Raw genomic sequence first — 21373 nt, 5'->3', positions numbered from 1 at the left:
AAGTCTGCCCGAAACACCTCTCACATGCAGCCCTGAGGGCTGCTGCTGCAGACTTTGGTTTCTAAAGGATGATTTGTGCCTATTCCAGTGTCTTTAAAGTTTTTCTAAGTCTTCAGGCTGTCATGGAATCTTTCAGTGCAGTCTGATATGCAAAAATAATGAAAGCCAAAAGACATGAACATTCCTTGTTAGTGCTGATCTTAGGGCATCTCTTTCCTCTGTCATTAACTGATAATGTTGTTCTTAGTAGCATCAAGCACATATGAGATTAAATTCAGGTGTTTCTGTCTTGCCCTGCAAATTTTACACCAGTTTCCATCTACTAATGACATGACTTGATGGTCTGCAAACTGTCCTTTTTAGTGTATCTCAGGTTTGAAATCCACTATATTAATATGTCACCCAAGATTTAATAATGCTGTATTAGGAAAGTGTTCTTGGTATATATGTCACAGAAGTGGTGAGAAAGTGCATTTGCTTATTTTGATGCTGCTGAGGTTGTGTGTGTGGTACTGGCATATTTGATCCCCTGTGCATTCATGATGAGTGCTCAACTCAGTGGACGTTTGAACAACACAAGTACAAACAGATCTTCCAGTGCTTGGAGGTGTTTCTGATTTAAGAGCCCTTTATCTCTTTTTGCCTATTGTCTTCATAGTTTTGGTGTTCATTTCAGGAGCAGGATGGATTTCTAAAGCACTTTAGGTAGAAGTGAGGTGGGTGGAAGTCCTTCATGGCAGGAGCTGTGTGGGTATGGGCATGTTCCTTCAGTGGAGTGGTGGGTGCCGTGCCTCTCTGTGGCTCTGTTACATACAAACACACTTTCTCTCGTGGTTTCTTAGGAGCAGGTAGGAGACCAGCTGATGTCTTCTTATACCAGTAGACAAAGTGGCCAAACCCTTCCTTTCTCTGTGTTAGAAGAGGATATACTGGTTGTCTAAGAGCTTTTGCTATGTCAGCTTTTGATTGCTTGTTAACCAGGATTTTGGCATTGTACATTGAGGGATCTCATTATTGAATTTACTGTCTATCTTCTGAACTTGAATGAATTTATTTAGAACTGCCACCTAGGTTTTCTTCTTTAGCAAGGGCACTGTTAATGCTGATATCCCTCTCTGTCAATGTTTATACAGGTTCACATCACCAGCAGAAAACAATGATGTTTCTTCTGTTACTTTGCCAGCACAGAACTGGCTATGGCATTAGGGCACTTTAAAAAGCTGTCTTTTCATGTCCCCCTCAAATTTATTGGGAGAAAGGACTGAGTTGTTGAGCAGGGTTCAGGGAACGATGCCCAAGTTCAAGTTTCTGATTTCATTTTATGCACAACGTTAATTTTTCTAAGGGTGGAGCATTTTTTATATGCTGAACACATTTGTGTAGTACAGCCAAATCAAAATACCTGTGACATTTCATTGATCGTATTCCTGAGATCCTCTGCTTGCTGTTTTTCTGCAGGAGTTATCTACACAGCAGATATTCTTGACCGGGAGACGACCAAATCATACTGGTTGACAGTGTATGCGACTGATCATGGTGTTGTCCCACTCTACACTACCATTGAAGTCTACATTGAAGTGGAGGATGTGAATGACAATGCCCCCCTCACCTCTGAACCCATCTATTACCCAACCGTCATGGAAAACTCCCCAAAGGATGTATCTGTCATTCAGATCCAAGCCCAGGACCCCGACTCCAGCACTAATGAAAAACTGACTTACCGGATTACAAGTGGAAATCCCCAGAACTTCTTTGTAATCAACCCCAAAACAGGTAACAAAATCCTGCTGCCTTACGGTGGTGGGAATATGCAATTTAAATATTTGTCAGCCTGTTACCCTTTAGTATCCGCTGGTGTTGCATTGCTTTCGAAATCTCTGTTTTCTGGTTAGTTATGTGTCTAAAGCACCTTATTTGTGTCCAAATCATCCTCTTTTGAACGGGTACATGAGCACACTGGCAGATGACGTGCTGCAGACGTGCTGCTGCAGCAATTGCATTTCTGTAGGTCACTGCATAGCTTCTCACTGTTGCATCTTTCTTGTGCCTATAGGAATGAGACTTTGCTACACTGAGTCTGCAGAGCAGTGCTAGGAAGCAGGTTCAAGTTGTTGCAATTTGCAGAGCAGTGTCTTGTCCTTTGTAAGCCGGTGTATCACCACTGATGTGAGTGGCATGACAGTGGTCCAGCACATGTAATTAGGCTCCACATTACAGTAGCTGGATGTAGTTCTACAGCTTGTTTTATGCAAAAAGATAGTTCAGCTGATATCACAGTCCCTCTGGCCTTTACAGGAAATCTGTGTGTTTTCACTGATTTGTGACAACTGGGGATGTAGCCTGTGGGTGCAGTGTCACAGATGTAGTGGTGGTTTTAAGCTGCTGTTAGCTGGCAATGGAGAATTGCTCCTGTGCAGACCGGCTCTGTGTATCTCTGTGCACTCAGTGCCTTTTCTGAATCAGGTGTCCCCAGCATCTGGTTGATGAAGAAATTGCCCCAGGAGACATAGCCGGAGGTTGTGGTACTTACCTGTGCGTGCCCACAGGTGGTCCCTTGCTTATTATCTGACTGATGAGGACCCTCCAGCATGGTCTGGAGCTGGAGAGTTGGGGGCTCTCTTGCTGCAATAAGCTGATCTTTATCAAAGCAGTTCAGAGGATTCACACAGATCTCACTATGGTTGTGATGCTCCTGTTTACATTCTGTGGTTTTGATTAAAAAAAAAAAAAGAAAAAAAAGTTTATATATGTCTGCTGCAAATTTCTAAACAGCTAGAAAATCAGAAGGAATAGACCTGAGATGGAATATTTTTTATTTGATGTAGGAAAATGATGATCATTAAATAGGTTTTCAGCACTTGGCTGGGCAATCCTATAGCAGTAACATAAGAAGGGGTCAGGATCTTTTCAGGCATAAGCCCAGGTGAAGAATCATGGAGCATGTTCAATCTGGCAGGCCCTAAGGCACATATCTCACTTATTTTTAACACCTGAAATGGCCAAAGATGGTTCTTCCATCTGCATCCCCTTCTCCCCCTCCCATCCCATAAATCCCATCTGGGCAAAGCAGCAGAGTTGGGACTCCACAGTGTTTAATGTTTGTGCTTCCCTCCCGTCGGCTCCTCCGTCAGAGCATCCTGCTCAGCACAGCTCCACTTATCCACACGGTGGTCAGGGTGCCTTGTCCCAAAAGGGAGATTTGTCATTGTGAACACAAGTTTTTCGTCCTCCCTTGGAAAGTATCAACATGTGGTGAGCTCTGCCTGTCTGGCCTCGACAACAGGAGGCTTTCTCCCAATGGGATGGTGATGTCTGAGGAATGAAAGCATAATGGATTTTCCTGTAGAGTGCCCCTGGGTGTCTCTGGCCAGGCTCCTTTCAGACGTCTCCCTACAGGGCACTAGTTCCTCCAGACAGCAATTTACACTCCGGCTGTTTTGTACAGGCAACTTCTGCACACCCAGAAGACATTTGTAGTGTGCTGGCCCCGTGTGCTCACTGGCATTCAGCACAGCAATAAATCACGTAGCACTTTGCACAGCAGCCCTAAATGCAACAGCATGCTGTATAATCAAGATGAAAAGGTTTAACGTGAACCCAAATATGCGGTGATTGCCGTGTACGTGGGTTGAGTGAGCGTGCTCCTGCCGTCAGGGGAGAGCAGTCATTTGTGAGAAAGGGGAGCTTTTATTTTCCATGTCACTTTGGAGGTTTTCACAGTGCCAACAAACTGACATCTCGCTCCTGTGACTAATCAGGTGCTGAGAAGGAACGTGAAGCAGCATCCCACGTTTTCTACATCCTTTCCTGGGAAGCGGCAGAAGTTGGCCTAGCTCGGGATGGGGAGTTGACTGCAGTGTGTGGATGCTCTTGGGGTACTAAGAAATTTATGGGCTTTGCTAATGTGCTCGGGGTTAAACCTTTCGCTGGATTTGCAGCCAAAAATAAGTATCCCCTAAGCCCAGATTATCCAGAGGCTCAGGAAAACAGGTGGGAGAGAGGAGTTTGGCTTCCTCCACTGTGAAGAAACATCGATCAAGGTTCACAGATCACCTTCTGAGATCACCTGGCTATATTGCAGCAAGAAATCTCGCACCGTTGATGGAGAATAGGGCATTACTAGCCTTGGCCTTCTGTGCCCCATTCCTTATTTTTAGGAATTGATGCTTCATACTGGCAAAGTCAGGTTTGTTAGAAAGTGCAGAGAGTGCACAGGGCATGTCATAGCTTATAGTGTGCATTTGGTGGGGGGGTGAGTGGCTTCTCAGACATTTCTGCCTTGACTCTAGAAAATTTGGTTATTTGAAGCCTGGGCAAGGTGGGCAATACTGTCTTCTTCTTGGATGGTCCTTTTCATCACAAAGAGGGATGTTGCACCCTTCTCAGGCTGTATTCCCCTCTGATTTCACACAGTTCCATGCTCTTCAGTGGTCACAGGAGCTCAGCAATGACTGTGTTTGCCTTCGTCTGGAACTCACTTTCAGCCCCTTTATAGCTCATGCAGGTCACGTAGATTGCTGGAGGCACACGTACGATTGTGTGTGTTACCATCTGATCAGGGACGGAGTCCGGGTTTTGTTCCCCGTTCCAATACAGGACAATAGCTTCCACCAAATCTTACAGATCCTAATTGTTTGGATAGTGGAAGGAATGATACTCCTTGTGTGCCGTGTCTGTAGGTAGAAGAAACCTTTTAGTAGACAACCTGTCACTTCCTACATTTTTGTAGATTGACACAGCTCTGGGCGGCTATTTTAGGTGCTGTCCAACTGCAAACACATCACATGCATTTGGATCTGTCTGAAGGTGCAGTCTTCAGACCTTTCAGGATTATCACCTGCAATTTGCTCTACAGGTTTTGGAGAGAGAGGGAGTTGCTCCTGCGGGAGCCAAGGGCTGCTAAAAAGCTGCAGAGAGCAAGGCTTTGGCACCAAAATCACCTTTGGCAGCCGGTGTTCTCGACGGGATCTGGCTCTGCTGCAGGAGTACGTGGGAGTGACAGGGACTCTCCCCTATGGGTTTGGGGTACGTCATGGTGCTCAGGAGGGGAGTCCAGGGACACGAGCAGCCCTCCTGCGTGTGGAAAGGCAGCGTGGGCAACCTCCCATGAAGGTCTGTGTTTTCTCACCTTAGTTATTTTTTTCTAAAATACAGCTGATCATCAGTTTGCACCTCGGCCCGCACTTTTATCCTGTGAGCTGATATTCATAGGTACAAGCACTAAGTGAATAATGTAGCACATGAGCATGTGTGAAACCATAAATCATCCACGCTCGAGAACAAGGCAGCCTTGTTCTGCAAACTGGTGGAGACGGCTGCCTGAGCTTAGCAGGTCCAACAGGGAAGCCTTAGACTTTCCTTTATTTTCAGTGGGCAACGGGTATTGCGAGGCACAGTTTTGCGAGGGGGGTGCCTCACCTGTTTTCCAAATAGCTGAAGTGACTCCCCAGGTTACATGACCACAGGGAAAAGCATCCCCCTGTGCTTTGCTTGGGGTCAGCTTGGGGTGGCTGTGGCACCCCCTTGGGCTTGGACTTGCTTTGGTGGAGCACAGGGTCATAGGGCTATGATCTTTGAGGGTTGGCATGAGATGGGGATGAGGGAGAGGAGGAGAAGGAGAAGGAGAAGGAGAAGGAGAAGGAGAAGGAGAAGGAGAAGGAGAAGGAGAAGGAGAAGGAGGAGAAAGAAGGAGAAGGAAGGCAGAGCTTATGATGGAGCAAGCCGAGCCCAAGGGGCTGCCACAGCCACCCCAAACCGAGTGAGTTATTTCAGGATGAGAGGCATGTGGAAGAAGGTAAATAAAACAGATGATGGAGTTAATAAAGAAAAAGAGATTGATTAAGGCCGTAAATTCTTATTTTTATTTCATATATATGGGTGTTAATTTCACAGCACAGCACCGGGGTAATTTACTGCGTTGATTTATTACTTTTCCGTGCTCTGAAGAAAACAATGAATTTTAATGCAAACCATTACATTATTTTGTTTAGTGTTCCACATATATTGGACAAACCCAATAAACTTCTCTTCAGTCTTACGTAGATTAGTTTGAGAGATGTTTTAACTAACACGCCAACAGACCAAATTTCACTCTTGTGTATGCTCATGTTAATGAATTTACTCTAGAATTATGCTGCTGTGTCTGAAAACTGTGGTTACACCTTGCTTAGTCTCTGCTGGCACTGTTCAGAAAGAGGCAGACCCTCGACATTCCCAAATAGTATTTTCTGCAGTATTTAAGGCAGACTGCACTAGTGGGTTTTGAAATAGTGTATGTAGGCCAGTCCATCTTTCCAGAGTAGCACTTCTGCTTCTTGAAGTTATCTCTGAACTGTCACATGCACCTTGATTTGGAAAGAGACTGGGTATTTTCACACTGAATTATAGTTAATATTTATATAAGCTACTATAGGGTTAGTGAGTGTCAGGATTTAATTGATATGAATGCTGCTTTTCTCAGTAGGCCGAGCTTTGCTTTCTTGTGCACTCGCTGAGCCATTCGGTCAGCACAAGATCCTGCTGGGGCCAGATGACACTTCTCCTCTGCCGTACTAAAACACTCTCCTGACATGCAGACTGATTTTTATTGATGTTTTTGTTTGGTTTGTCCCAAGAAATCCCCACACATGTTTTTTTGCTCCACAGACTGAGACACCAGAAGGTTGCCAGCAGTGTAAATGTTGGCTACGCAGTGCCCCTTCTCAGCCTCAAAATAAGGCTATGCCAGAGAGGAGAGAGAAGAAACAGTGGTTTATATGTTCAGGAGAGCACACTTGGGACTCCGCAGTAAACTCCTGTTCTCCAGGGCCCATGTTTGTCATGGGTTTTTTTGTTCCAACAGAGAAAGAAGGACACTTAAATACTGCAGATTTTTTCAGTTCTGCTGGGATTTTTGGGTAGGTATCTCAGGGGGACACAGCTTGGTCTGGGAGGCAAACATAAGTGATCTTAATATTTCAGTTAGTATCATTCCTGCTGTACAGTGGGTGATGCAAAAAGCCATACGGGCAAAAAATGGAAGTGAAGGTAGCTTAGTCCCTACTACAGCCTGTTACATCTTTCAGGTTTAAACCCTAGTTGCATTGAGTGGGGAGAAAGACTAACTGATTCTGTAAAGCAAGGGGCCTTCGAAACCTTCCACTGTAAAATAATTAAAGGTAAATGCCAGACCTTTTGAAAAGATGAAACAAAGTTATGTTTTGATGACATTCTTAAGGGACTTTGGATCAACAATACCAAGCTAAACTTAGTACTGCTTGGGTCCATTTGTCACTCTGTTCTTACAAGATGCATTTAATGCTACTTTTTCTTTTCTAAAAAAAAAAAAGTCTATTCTTCAAGAATGGGCAACTTTCTGTGTTCATTGGCCACCGATTCTCCCAGCTCCCACCCCGTCATGAAGGGTCGGCTGTATTGCTGGGGGACCTGCCTAACACTGGGGTTGATGCTGTTCATGCTACTAAACTCTTAACAAATACTTCTATAACTCTTTTATAAATTAAGGCTTTACATTTTTTGTTTCTTTGGATTGTGTAGTGTAGCCTGCCGTCTCCCTCCAGTGTGCATTTTTGGTGCTATAGTGACCAAATTGGGAAATGCATGTGTTGCATGTTGAGGGTGTTGCAGATCACCTCGCTCCCAGCTGGAGGTTCCTTCTGAAGGGCTCCTGGTGGCATCTCCTGCATCTGTGTTGGCCATGGAGCCCCGTTTGGCAACTCTGTGTGCAGTGGAAACCAGCTATACAGATCATGTCATATTCACTGACCTTCATTCTGCAAGTGTCCCTGAAGTTCAGCTGACCCATCCAAGACCACAGAAGACCTTGCAGAGGATCAAACCATTGATTGTAGGGCTCCTCAATCAAAGGTGAATTTGAGGCTTTGCTCTCCCTCCCTTTTGTGATCTCTAACACTGTACAAATGTTGAGTTCACCAACAGTTTCAGAGTCCAGCCCAGTGTAGCCATCACTGATCTGTAACTATCCATAACTAAAACAGATTTTTACAGTATAATTCCCATAGCACGTTAGCGGGCTTCCACTTTCAGTAATTTATGTTATATCAACACATGCTAAATTATCTACTCTCTTTTCTTTCACTTCTCAGTACTATTTAAAAGTGTGGCTCTTAATGAGTTCTTTATAATATCCTCGCTGTTAAAAATCGAGCTTCTTAGCATTTTAAAAGCTTTAATTTCTGCTTTGGGATGGCTCATTCTCTACTAGACACCGTATTTCCAGTGGATTGAGCCCAGTGTTAGCAGCTAGCAAATCGAAGGGCCATGGATATTGGAGCTATGGGCTTAATCACAGTGGGACCTAAAAGCCTGCTAGGAACTGTACAGCATGTTAGACGAAGTTCCTGCCTCAAGGAACTTGTCATAATAATAATAATAGTAATAATTGAGAAAAAGGAAAGAAAAAGAAAAACCAACAGGGGGAAAAGGATGTAAATCATCAAGTCCATCTGCTTGCCGGTACACGTTTGTTCCCTGGAGCAAATTTTCAGTTAACTCCTGAGCCGTAGCCTGGCAGTGACACAGACTCTTCTTTGGACTCTGAGTCACCTACCTCCCTGTTTTAATTTTTTTTAATAAGTGGAAATGTTTTCTTACTTCATGTTGTTGTCCTGGAAATGAATTCACAGTAGATAGTTTGCAGATCAGATAGACTCTGGAAATGAAAGCTATTGATTTTTCAGGCATCTCGACATTAATACACATCCATGCACAGTAATGTATTTATAGGCATATAAAAACAAAGAGTAGCATCACTCCTGAAATGGTAGGATGAAGAGGAATGTAAAACCCTTTTAGATTAAATAAGCATAATCTAGTGGCCAGACCACTGATTCTACTGAAAATGAGAAAATTTGGGCTCAGCCAGCCCATCTTTTCCCTCCTCGCTTGCTGCAATTCTCTCCTTACTGTGTTATCTGTGAAGGGGATAAAGGTGTGAGCTGTGTCACCTTAGTTGAAGCTACAGTAATGCTGCTTTTAATAAAATAATAAATCCAGCTTTATAATCTCCCCTGAACAGAACTGATCTCTGCTAGCAGTGGGTTTTTATTCATGAAGCACTGAATACAGTTGAGATTGCTGGATGTCTCTGGTATCAAGTGCCTCTTTTAAAATGGCATTTACAGATAGAATACTGCTCATAAATGCCATTTCTTTGTAATCAGCAGATTTAAACGTGGCTTATAGAAATTTCCATCTTTCTTAAATTTTCATGATGACCTTTTTTGTCCTCTTTCACAGTAAGAAGCATCAGGAGTATCCCCATTGCCTTCACTGGACCGTTGTGTCCCCACTTCTTCAATGCAACGTCAGTTTTTAACCTGAACTCCCCTTTTTCTCCAGTAGTGATGTCGGTCTGAAAGGCAACGGCGTGGTGATGGCCTGTGAGTCAGTGTTTGCTGGTGGAGAAGGTTACTGCCTGATAATCAAGAAGCGACCTCCTGTCCTGCCCCAGCATCTGTTCTGGAACAGGAAGAATTTTACCACTAATCTCATAAATCTACATTGTTTTACATTACAGCAATCATTTGTTTTTTTTCAAAAGCATCAGCAGAGCAGGTCTTCTGTCTGATTCAGAAATAACTTTGGCTATGAGCTTAGCTTTGAAACTAATTTTTCTACCTTGTCTGGCAGTCCAGTTTCTCTATTCATAAATTTCCAGAAGCCACGACTAGTCAGAACTGGTCAAGGAACCACCTGCCTTTTTCATATGCTGTACTATTCCTTCGCTAATTTAAAATTAGGGCTGTTGCATTCACTTCCAGGTAGCCAAGTACTCTTGACAGAATTATTATCAATGACAGAAGCATAATTGAGATGATTGGATGAAACCATGTACCACGAGTACTGAGTCACAGCCCCATTAAATGTATGCATAATGCATATGCTATGGATACTTGTCATATCCTGCCATACATTATTATGATAATAGCAGTGAATGCTCCTGCATCACAGTAATTGCTAGTGGTCCAAGCCTGAACCCTGGCAGGATGCATTAGGTTGGTGAGTTAGGGATGCTGAGTTGTGGAGCCCATGACCCTGATGTTTGTGCAGGGGTGTGGAGAGGGAGGAAAATAAAGACGTGATGTTAGCCCAGATGAGGTGAAGGTTTGGGGCAGGGGAGGAGGGGGTTTTGGTTTTTATTTGTTTGTGGGTTGTTTTTTTTTGTGTGTGTTGTGTGGGGTTTTTTTCTCTTTATTTCCTACTGGTTTTTAGTCAATCAAGTAGCTTGCTTTTGGCTTTTGCTCACCCATCAGAGGTGCTACATATGTCTGTCATGTTGAACCATGCCAGTCCCAAGCAGACAATATTGAATCAGCATTTTTCTCTTTTGCTTAGTTGCAATGGATACACTCACATTGTCATCTTAGGACAGGCACTTTTAGAGGCTTGAACGGTGTATCTGCTCCTTATTGTATAAGCACTTTCTAATATTTCTTTATGGACTGGAAAGTATAGGCAAAGATTGTCACTATTGTGCATTCTCAGTTGATATCTGATGCTTGGTACTTAGCAAAGAAAGATGGAGAAATTCCCTGTCTGGGAGAATGAGTTTGACCTGTGTTACATGTGAATATTAAAAACCAAACAAACAAATAACCAAACCAAACACCAACCAAACCCACAAACAAACAAACAAAAACCTGGGAAATGAGAATAAGAGGAGAAGGCAACTATACAGACAAGTGTGTTTGCATAAGGCATCATGATGTCAGTAATCAACTATTAATTCTTCTCTGTCTCCCATCACATAGAAGGTGGTGTCAGCACCTACTGAACTGCCAAAGCATCATCACCTTGCAGTGCAGCTAAACTAGTCCGTTCAGAAATTAAGATTAACATCAGATTTGTGTTATCTTTCCTCTTTTCTCTCTGACTCTCCATCTCCGTCAGAGTTATGCTGTTATAACCAAAGATAATTATTTTCTGTTAAATTACTCTCCCCTCTCTTTGCCCTTTCCCTTTATGTTAATGAGAGAGCTTTTCCCTCCCTGGGAAGATTGACACAACTTCTTTAGAAGCTGGTAGTGCTGTTGCCAGTTAAGTACGTGACCTTATCTGTATAATTGTACAGATCGTGCCGCCATATGTCTAGATGCACAGAGCTTAATTTAACAGGAAACGTATATGTATAAAAATAAAGCAGTATCTGGGGGTTAAATATCAAAAGACCCCCCTAATCGCAGCTTGCATGTTATACAAAACTTTCTGCAGAGCTCTAAGAGCTCTGAAGTTAAATCGTAAAAAGCATTTTTCTACGAGGGAAACTGCTCTTGTAACATAGTTTTTACTTTGGTTATCATGTGGATTGTGCTGTGCCTGTACTTCCTCACTGTTGTGCTCAGGTGGTTTCTCCTCCTGTGGTAGCTGAGTCCTTCACACTGCATGGTAAGGTAGAGCAGCACCACTTTTTTAGTAGCAGGGAACTGAGGCAAAGGAAGTGGGTCACTCATCCTATGCCATAATAAAGATTTGGTCTTAATTTGCCTTCAGAACCACTGGCCATGCGTAATGCAAAGCCTTACTGGTATGCGTCCCATCCAAAGTGCCCTGCTGAACCATGAGTGCAAGCCTGACCTGGCGCGAGCATTCTCCACCACACACAGAAGTTATATGGGCTCGTGGGAGCCCCAGTAACACCTATTTCCTATCCTATTTTCTACCCTCTTTCCAATTACCGCACCATTTCCCATCCCTGCCCATCCTCACCTTGCTTTCTCTCTTGCCCAAAGGCAAGCCTAAGTTCCATGCAGGCAAGGAAGGATTCCAGTAGCCACAGAGGCAAGGAGACGTGAATGGCTCAGGTGGAGCCTCCTGGGCATGTAAGGGCAGAGCTGACTCATGTCTCTTGGGTAGGTGAAGCAAAACCCCTCTCCATCTGCCCATCTCGGCATTAATACACATCCATGAGCAGCTCCAAGCAGCTTCTCTGATGCTGTTGTGGAGCAAGGAGGCAAACTCAGAATCCTAAAGTCCCAAGCTGTTCCCAAATAATCACACTCTTTCTTTCTCAATATTTGGAGGCCTGTATCTAGTGGAGTGCGTCAGGGGTCAGTACTGGGGCCTGTATTATTCAATATATTCATCAATTACTTAGATGAGGAAATAGAGTGTACTATCAGCAGGTTTGCTGATGAAACCAAGCTGGGAGGAGTGGCTGACACGCCAGAAGGCTGTGCTGCCATCCAGAGACCTGGACAGGCTGGAGAGTTGGGCAGGGAAAAATTTAATGAAATATAACGAAGGAAAGTGTAGAGTCCTGCATCTGGGCAGGAACAACCCCAGGTTCCAGTAGAGGTTGGGAAATTACATATTAGAGAGCAGTGTAGGGGAAAGGGACCTGGGGGTCCTGGTGAACAGCAGGATGACCATGAGCCAGCACTGTGCCCTTGTGGCCAGGAAGGCCAATGGCATCCTGGGGTGGATTACAAGGGGGGTGGTTAGTAGGTCGAGAGAGGTTCTCCTTCCCCTCTACTCTGCCCTGGTGAGACCACACCTGGAATATTGTGTCCAGTTCCGGGCCCCTCAGTTCCAGAAGGACAGGGAACTGCTGGAGAGGGTCCAGCGCAGGGCAACAAAGATGATGAAGGGAGTGGAGCATCTCCCTTATGAGGAAAGGCTGAGGGAGCTGGGGCTCTTTAGTTTGGAGAAGAGGAGACTGAGGGGTGACCTCATTAATGTTTATAAATATATAAAGGGTGAATGTCAGGAGGATGGAGCCAGGCTCTTCTCGGTGACAACCAATGATAGGACAAGGGGTAATGGATTCAAACTGGAACACAAGAGGTTCCACTTAAATTTGAGAAGAAACTTCTTCTCAGTGAGGGTGACAGACACTGGAACAGGCTGCCCAGGGGGGTTGTGGAGTCTCCTTCTTTGGAGACATTCAAAACCCACCTGGACACCTTCCTGTGTAACCTCATCTGGGTGTTCCTGCTCCGGCAGGGGGATTGGACTGGATGAGCTTTTGAGGTCCCTTCCAATCCCTGACATTCTGTGATTCTGTGATTCACTGGCTTGTACTTATTGTGCAAAAACATGTTTGCTCGTTGAATCCTGTAAATATGAGTCAATGTCATGATCTGCTGTAGGTTTGTTGCCTTCTCAGAGAATTGTTATATTTTTGTCAGATGAGTTACGTGCGAGGAATGTGTGCTGCAGAGATCTATTTGTATGGTAATTAGCAAGTAGCTTTTCAGATTTTGAAGGGATTTGGTTTGAAAACTAAGTATTATTTCCTGAACTTTAACTTAACAACAGTGTATGAACAGCAGTGCACATTCACAATTTTGTTAATGTAGCCACAGTGCCCAAAAGATAAATGTAAGTCTGCTCTGCAAGAGAATATTTAGGCTATAATTAATTTTGCTTCCATTCACCATATGCTTGTGTTTTCTGACCTTCGTTTGAATCACAGACACTATGTAATAAAATGTGCAGTATGAAAAAAGAAAATTGCTTAAAGAAGCACAGGTGCTTACAGTACTACAGCTTCAGCTGAATTATATGGTTTGTTCCACCTGAGAATTTGACCATCTTATATATTATTATGGAAAGATGCTGTCATTGCTTAAAATGTTCAAGTTATTTTAGTTAACGTGAAAACAAGGTGGGTTTTTTTAAGACTGAAGAAACATCATAAGTCCATCACTCATATTATTGAGAGAGATCCTTTAGGAGAAGCAACGAGGATGGAGAATTTTCGCTTTTTCCTTATTATTCTGTGTTTGAGGCAGTTCTTGAGATAGGACCTGGCAACATACTGCAAATGACACAAAGAATAATTGTTGCTAAATTTAATGTATTGAGTAGGTGTGAATTCGGTTGATTAAACACAGAATAAACACACACAAGATTGCCCAAAGTAGGCACAGGGGTGGAAAAATGTTAGATGGTATTAACAGCTTAGGTATGTGTGATGCTGTAGATATTTTTCAAGTAAGTCTATAATTTCTTAGGGAATTTCTCTCGTGCTTTTTGTTTCTTTTTTACAAGACTTAATGTAATCCAAACTGATTAAGGGAATGTTATGTATTAAAGGGAGAAAACTAAAGCAAGCACATGACCAGAATTAATTCTAGAGTAGTCTACTGGGGCGAACTGCAGCTTTGACTCAATCAGATGCACATGACCTGAATTTGTATGTGTGGAAACCCCTGGGTTTGAGTTGGGTTGGCTTGCTGAGGACAGAGTCCTTTTCTGAGCGATGCACAGCCCCGTGTCAGAGCAGGATTTAGATATACTTATTGTCCTTCTCTGGTCAGGTGGGTGGAGGGTCTTCATCCTCTGCTTTTGTTCATCCTTTCTTCCTGCATGTTGAGGCGGGAGGATCTCAAGGGTTTTTATACATTCAGCCTGCAGGAAGAGCCTTCCTCCCCAGCAATAAAACTTATGTTTCTACTTTCTGCTTGGAATCCTTGTGCAGAATAGCCGAGGTTTTACAGACACCCTGCAAAGCACCAGCCGGCCTCCTTACCTGGCTGCTTTGTTAACAGAAGTGCGGCACTGAGAAGGTACTAAAGATTTAATGGGAAAACAGAAATGTCAGAGAAGGGGACACTACTGTGTGGAGAGAGGTCATTTTTGCTTATAAACAAACATGAGGAAAACAGATGAAAACATGGAGAAAACCACATGTATTGTGTTGAACTTACTGTGTAAAATGGTTGTATCACCCAGACGATAACTCTTGTGTTCAAGACTGTTTCATACATATATGATCTGTACATGGAGTTGGTTTCTGCCATCGTGAATGCTCCCCCTTACCTCTGATAATGCCTTCAGGTAAAAAACAAACAAACTCAAAAACATATCCTCAAGATTACCTTAATTCTTTCACATTGAATGCTGCAAGAAAAGGAAAAGGGATTGCAGGTTTGTTTTTTTTTTTCATTTAGTAATTAAAAATAATTCAGAACTAAGAAGTCAGTGACTGAGAACAAAACTTGTGCTGCCCTTTGGTAAGCTGAAACGGTGACTTATTTTTTTAATATTTATTTGCAATATTGTGGCGCCTTTGTAGCTGCAGTCGTGAGGCGGCACCCTGCTGTGCTTGGCAGGATAAATGGAGTAAAAGATGGTCGCTGCACCAAAAAGCTCGCAGTTTAAGGGGAGCTTGAGACAACAGATGGGAAAAAGCAGATGGGGATGCGGCAGAAAAAACAAGGCGGTATCGATCAGCGCTAAGTTTGTTCCTGCGCACGCTTGGTGTGAGAAGAAGTGGAGATGAGGCTTTTAAACCTGAGGAGCAGGCAGTTTGGTCCCTCACTGTCACGGTGCTGCCGTGACTCTCTGTGCCATGGGCTTTGTGCTGGGGCTGCAGCTCCCGGCGTCTTATGGAGCTGGAAGGGAGGAGGTGCAAGGGATTTTACCCAAATTGTGTATAGAATAAATACATCCTGTTTCTATATCTACAGATAGATTTCTCTCCCCCTCTTTGACACAGAATCATGGAATAGTTTGGGTTGGAAAGGACCTTCAAAGCTCATCTAGTCCAATCCCCTGCCATGAGCAGGGACATCTTCATCCAGATCAGGTTGCTCAGAGCCCTGTCCAGCCCGGCCTGGGATGTCTCCAGGGATGGGGCATCCAACACCTCTCTGGGAAACCTGGGCCAGTGTAAAAAATTTCATCCTTACATCTAGTCTAAATCGTCCCTCTTTTAGTTTAAAATCATTACCTCTTGTCCTGTCACAGCAGACCCTGCTAAAGTCTGTCCCCAACTTTCTTACAGGCCCCTTTTAAGTACTAAAAGGACACAATAAGGTCTCCCCAGAGCCTTCTCTTCTCCAGGCTGAACAACCCAGCTCTCTCAGCCTGTCCTCCCAGCAGAGCTGTTGCAGCCTCTGATCATTTCTGTGGCTCCTCTGGCCCCTCTCCAACAGGTCCATGTCTTTCCTGCACTGAGGGCTCCAGAGCTGGACACAGGACTCCAGGTGGGGTCTCACCAGAGCGGAGCAGAGGGGCAGAATCACCTCCCTCCACCTGCTGGCCACGCTCCTTCTGATGCAGCCCAAGATACAATTTGTCTTCTGGGCTACAAGCGCACATTGCCGGCTCATGTCCAATCTTTCATCCACCAGTACCCCCAAGTCCTTCTTGGCAGGGCTGCTCTCAATCCCTTCATGCCCCAGCCTGTATTGATACTGTGGGTTGCCCTGACCCAGGTGCAGGACCTTGCACTTGGCCTTGTTGAACCTCATGAAGTTTGCATGGGCCCAGTTCTTGAGCTTGTCCGTGTCTCTCTGGCTGGCATCCCATCCCTCAGATGTGTCATCTGCACCACTCAGCTTGGTGTCATCCACAAACTTGCTGAGGCTGCACTCAATCCCACTCTCTGTGTTGTTGATGAAGATATTAAACAGTGCTGGTCCCAGTATTGGACCCCTGAGGGGCACCACTTGTTACCAGTGTCCATCCAGACATTGTGTCACCACCACTCTCTAAATGTGACCATCCTGCCAATTCCTCATCCACCGAACAGTCCAGCCATCAAATCCATATCTCTTCAGTTTAGAGAGAAGGATATTGTGGGGAACCGTGTCACAGGCTTTACAGAAGCCCAGATAGATGCCATCCGTAGCCCTTCCTTTGTCCAGTGTTATGCTCCTGAAAGTCAAATTCCTTTATATTCTGGAAGAGCTGACTATTTTCCTCACCGTAGTTTAAAAATAAAACATCTAATGGAGCATCCCCATCCCTTCCTCCTACACTGTAGCTCAAGAGGTTTTGTAGAGGGGACTTAGAGAGAGACTTGTTGCCCCTAGGATCCAGAAGGGCATCTGATACCCAGTGTTTCATTGATAACATGTATCAGAGTTAGGATGCTAAATCAGCTGCCTCTCTGTGTGGGCAGTGGGACTCACTGTTAAATTATGAATTCAGACATTTAGAGCCAGATTTTCATCTCTATTCAGGCATGTCTGGATCCTGTGTCAAGCCATCTACTTAAAATAATCACATCACGGGGGTTCTCAATGGCCTTTTTTAAAACCTAAAATTTGCACTAGCTTACGATGAGGAGCTCAGTCTGTGTAATTTGTCACAAAAAATTTAAGAGGTGATGCCTTCATAGTTTGTATGTGCCTACACAGGGACAGGGTTTCTGAACGAAGTTTTCTTTTATATAAGAGATAAAAGGTTTAAAAGTCAGTGGAAGGTGAACTTAGAGAAATTCAGACTAAAAATAATCTTGTTTTTCTGGCTCAGGGTAATTTTAGCTGTAAAGGTCCTATTCCGAAGTTATGGTCCAGACACAGGAGCTTAGCGGTGAAATTACCTGGCCATTATTATCCAGGAGCTCAAAATAGATGATCTGATCTGGATTGAAAATGTATGAATGCATAACAAACCATATTTAAGCCAGAAATGACCATAGCAGTAGAGGGGCTTTGTGGCACAGCTCTGCTTTGCACAGAAAGCTGGGAGGAAAGGCCATATCTCTACTGGGAATGGGTAATGTATATTCATATGTTGTGATTTCCCATGTTTTCGTGCTCTGGGCTTCTTGAATTCCATTATTGCCGTGCAATGTTATAAATAAATCAACGAAAGAAAACATTTGTTATATATATTCCTATGGTGATTCTAACAGGACAGAAATAAGAAAATGTTAACACTGACTTGCCTCACCTAAGAAACATGATTTTCTTGTTCCAACACAGCTGAAACATTTTCAGACCACATTCCTTTTAAATCACTCTCTCTCACTGATAGTAGAGTGTAATGGAGCTTCTCAGACACTTCTTGTTACAAATTTCTGGATTAAAAAGTTTCCTATCTGTTACAGAACAGCAATAAGCACGTTCAGTGAGGTGTGGGGTAGGAGTGACTTGTTCCATTTCTGGGGCATGTAATATTTTATCATCTTGCAGGCTTCCTGCAATTTGCTACGCTGAGAGAAATTAATTTGCCTGTTTACAATATTTAATTTTCAATAATTATTCAAGCATATATAACTACAGACATTTACAGTATGTAGTAAACAGATGGATTAGCAATTGTGCATGTAATTAGAAATTATACTTAAAATACAAAGGTGCATTTGAATATTCAGTTGCCTTTAAAAAAGAAAAAAAAGGTATAAATGCAACTCTGAGTGCCTTAGGCATGGTTGGTAGAGTCCACAAAGTGCCTTTCCTAAGTGAGTCTTTGCTGAAAATATTAGCTGAATTGCAATTGCGAGTTGTGTAGATATATATATATATATATATTTAGAGATAAGGCAGATAAGACTAAGTTATTCCAATTTGGTAGTATTTTCCATGCTTGCGTGGCTTTAGGATCTCCCCAGGGTCACTTTTCCCACCCTGCAAGCAGAGACATCCCATCTCCATCACTGCATCCATCCTGACCATGGTGTGAAACGGGGCAGCTCCCACCTGGCACCAGGTCCTCAGCTCTGCCTCTCCGAGGGGTCCACTTGGGTCGTGACACTTGAGAAATGGTTTTGTTAGGACAAGATCAATCTTTCCCAGAAATAGTGGAACTGTCAGGATGTCAAAGTACCATAAATGAATAACAGCCCGATCTTACTGCTTTAGAGTTTATCCTTTCCCCACCTCGAATTGTGTTGCAATATTTCATTCCGTTCAGTCAAAATTGGTATGTAGGATAGGTGGCACAGCAACCCTGGGTAAAATCATCAAAAATGCCCGTGAATGATCTTTAGAAGTGACTTTTGAGAATCTGTTTTAGATGCCTTTGAAAATATATACTTCCCAGATTTCTGTGTGGTCTCGTAACGTAGCTTCTGGGTTGAATGCTTTGGTGCTGTGCACTTGGCATTTACACCAGGCTGTTCAGATCTCCATCAGAGCTGGTGTAGAAGAACACCAGCATCATTTTTTTCTGCTAATTTAATCTTTAAAAACAAAAGCAAAACCAAAAGCAAAACCAAAACCAAACCAAACAAAAGAAACAACCAAACAACAAAAACCCACCCCCCCCTTTTTTCTTATGTATACTTTCAAAAGAGTAACTACATTTGTGCTGTAACACCTTTAAGGAGTGAGTTCTATCCTGCTTTGAGTGAAGTCAATGGGATTTCTGCCATTTCTGCAGATGGGTGTGGGATTGAACTCTTAGTGATTGTCTGAGTGTGAAATGAGAAAATATATTTAGCTGGGTTCATATGAGACTATTAGGGATAAATTCTCATCTAAGATAATAGTTAGAGCTGATTTCTATGGTCTTCCAGCGTGTTGACCATAAATCATGTCGTAAGTATGAAATACCCTTTCCCCCTTATATAACTTCTCCCTTTAAGGGGACAATAATATAACATTAAAAAGTGGCATTTTTTAATTCTCTGCCCCTCAAAAGTTTAATGCACTTAAAGAATTATTTTAACTTTAGGAAAAAAAAAAATAATTGAAGATGGTAGTTGTTTTCCTATAGTTGTAATGTGATTATTTTTTTATTATGACTGTATTACAATTTCACTATTGCAGTACTGTTCTGTTTTTTATTTGCTGATGGAAGTGATTCCTCTCTGAGAACTCCAAGCATAGCACATGATAGGTCCTCTGTTTTTCCTGCTTGTGATGTTTTCTGCTGTAAAGGTGGAAGCAGAGGTTTTGCAGTGTGATAGGATAGTGAATGAACAGGTTCATAGTCTTAAGGTCAGAGGGTTATTAGATCAACTGCTCTGATGCTCTACATAGTTGTAGAAAGTCACCTATTTGCTCTTACACTGAGGTGTCTAACTGGTGTTTGAATAAAGCCTGTATTCCAGTATCTTATTGATTTAAAGGCTATAAGACCCTCTTTTCCCTGACACTCATCTCCTTCAGTCTTTGAAATATCTTGTTAATTCTCCATTTGAATTTGTCTGCCCCTTCTTTCCAGCCATTGGCTTTGGTTGTACCTTTCTCTGCTGGAATAAAGAGCCCTTTACTCCCTAGTAATTTCTCCCTGTGCAGGTACTTATGTACATTAATCCAATTATTAATTAATTAAACACAGTATAGTTCTTCAATGCAGAGAGGAGAAAGGAAGCACTGTCTTAATTAGTGCCAGATTGTCATTGGCTTATATGGAGGAAAATACAGGCTATTATGCCTTCATAAAGCCATTCATGGTCACAGTCCAACAGTGACCTCCAAAGTCCTTCCTCCCCAAGCCCCCAGCATGAAGGAAAGACCAGGGTCAGGTGCAATTGTAGGGGTCCAAAGTATCTCCAAGGACCTTCCCAACAGGAGCAACAGCAGCTGCTGATGCAGCAGAGAAGACATGCCAAGTTATCATTCACAAAAATTATTGCTTGTGGCTCTGGCTTCCACGGTAAGCTGATAGCTGCTTAATTTCTTTTTGGTGTACAGAGGAAGTGAATGCATATGGCTGAGCCATTCGTCATCCACCATGACTATTCCCTCCTTCCCCAAGGACAAATTACTCCATTGTTTTTTATGGCTAGAGATGAAAGTTTTTTGGCTTGGGGGCACAGTCACCCCATTTAATGCTGCCTTTACTGTCAAAGGCTGAAAAAAAATGTTGTTGCATCTAAATGCAAAGCAAGCATTTTAGGGATAAGGAACCTGGACAGATGTGTACTTTCTCTACTTCACAAAATATATTTAAAGGAAAATATGAAGACCCAAATTCTGATATTTCTGAAACATATTCAAGAAGTGATTGGATGATGCCCTCAGACACATGGTGTGGACTGTGGGATTGTCATATGCAGGGACAGGCGGTGGCCACAATGATGGTTTTGGGTCCCTTCCAACTCAGGGACATTCTATGGTTCTTCGTATGGCAGACACTCTTAGTAACTCCTGTTTGTTTCCCCTTTGTTACCACTGATTTCAGGTTTGCACACATCGCAAGTCCCACTGCTGTGGGTTTATCAGCTCAGGGTTGATGAGGGACATTGTATAGGGAAGAAGAGGAATGGTCCATTCTGATCGATCGCCACAGCTCTGCGGTCGCACACTGGCCCACCCAAGCACCAGCGCTGAAGTCCAGGCTCTTGCTTGGTTCTCTCCCATCCAGTCGAGGGCTAATGGCACAGAAGCCAATGTATTAAATTGGGGCAGTTGTGCTTTTGAAAACCGTGGCATCACAGATGAGAGGTTGGCTTTAGGTGATGTGGGAAAGCGGTAGGAGCCATGAGTTTGAACTTGGCTCCTCTGAAATCCAGCTACAACTCTGAACTGCAAGATGTTGCATCACATTTACTCTACAGAGTTGCCAGTTAGCTTGCTTCTGTATTAACAGTTCCTCATTAATACGAAGTGTGGGGTAATTAAGACCTGGATTCCCTCCTTAGCCCTGCCATAAGGCTCTCGTGCGATCTGGAAATGTCTCTCGGGGTGGGAATATCTGAACCACAAAAAGAAAATACATTTTTGTT

The 21373-nt window shown here is 43.3% G+C and overlaps 1 protein-coding gene across 4 annotated transcripts in view; it reads left to right on the top strand.

Moving 5' to 3' along the window:
* Positions 1-21373, top strand: part of FAT3 (FAT atypical cadherin 3) — a gene marked incomplete at its 5' end in the record, with an annotated part of 320867 nt that overhangs the window by 98677 nt on the left and 200817 nt on the right. For all 4 annotated transcript variants that reach the window (XM_080342231.1, XM_080342229.1, XM_080342230.1 and 1 more), the window contains one exon: positions 1459-1773. In XM_080342231.1, coding sequence (XP_080198357.1) covers positions 1459-1773 — 315 coding nt within the window. The remainder of the gene's footprint in view (positions 1-1458; positions 1774-21373) is intronic.

The sequence above is a fragment of the Nesoenas mayeri genome (genome assembly GCF_963082525.1).
Source record: "Nesoenas mayeri genome assembly, chromosome: 1".
Lineage (NCBI taxonomy): Eukaryota > Metazoa > Chordata > Aves > Columbiformes > Columbidae > Nesoenas > Nesoenas mayeri.
The sequence above is the reverse complement of the archived record's forward strand: the minus strand, read 5'-3'. Positions and strand labels throughout refer to the sequence as shown.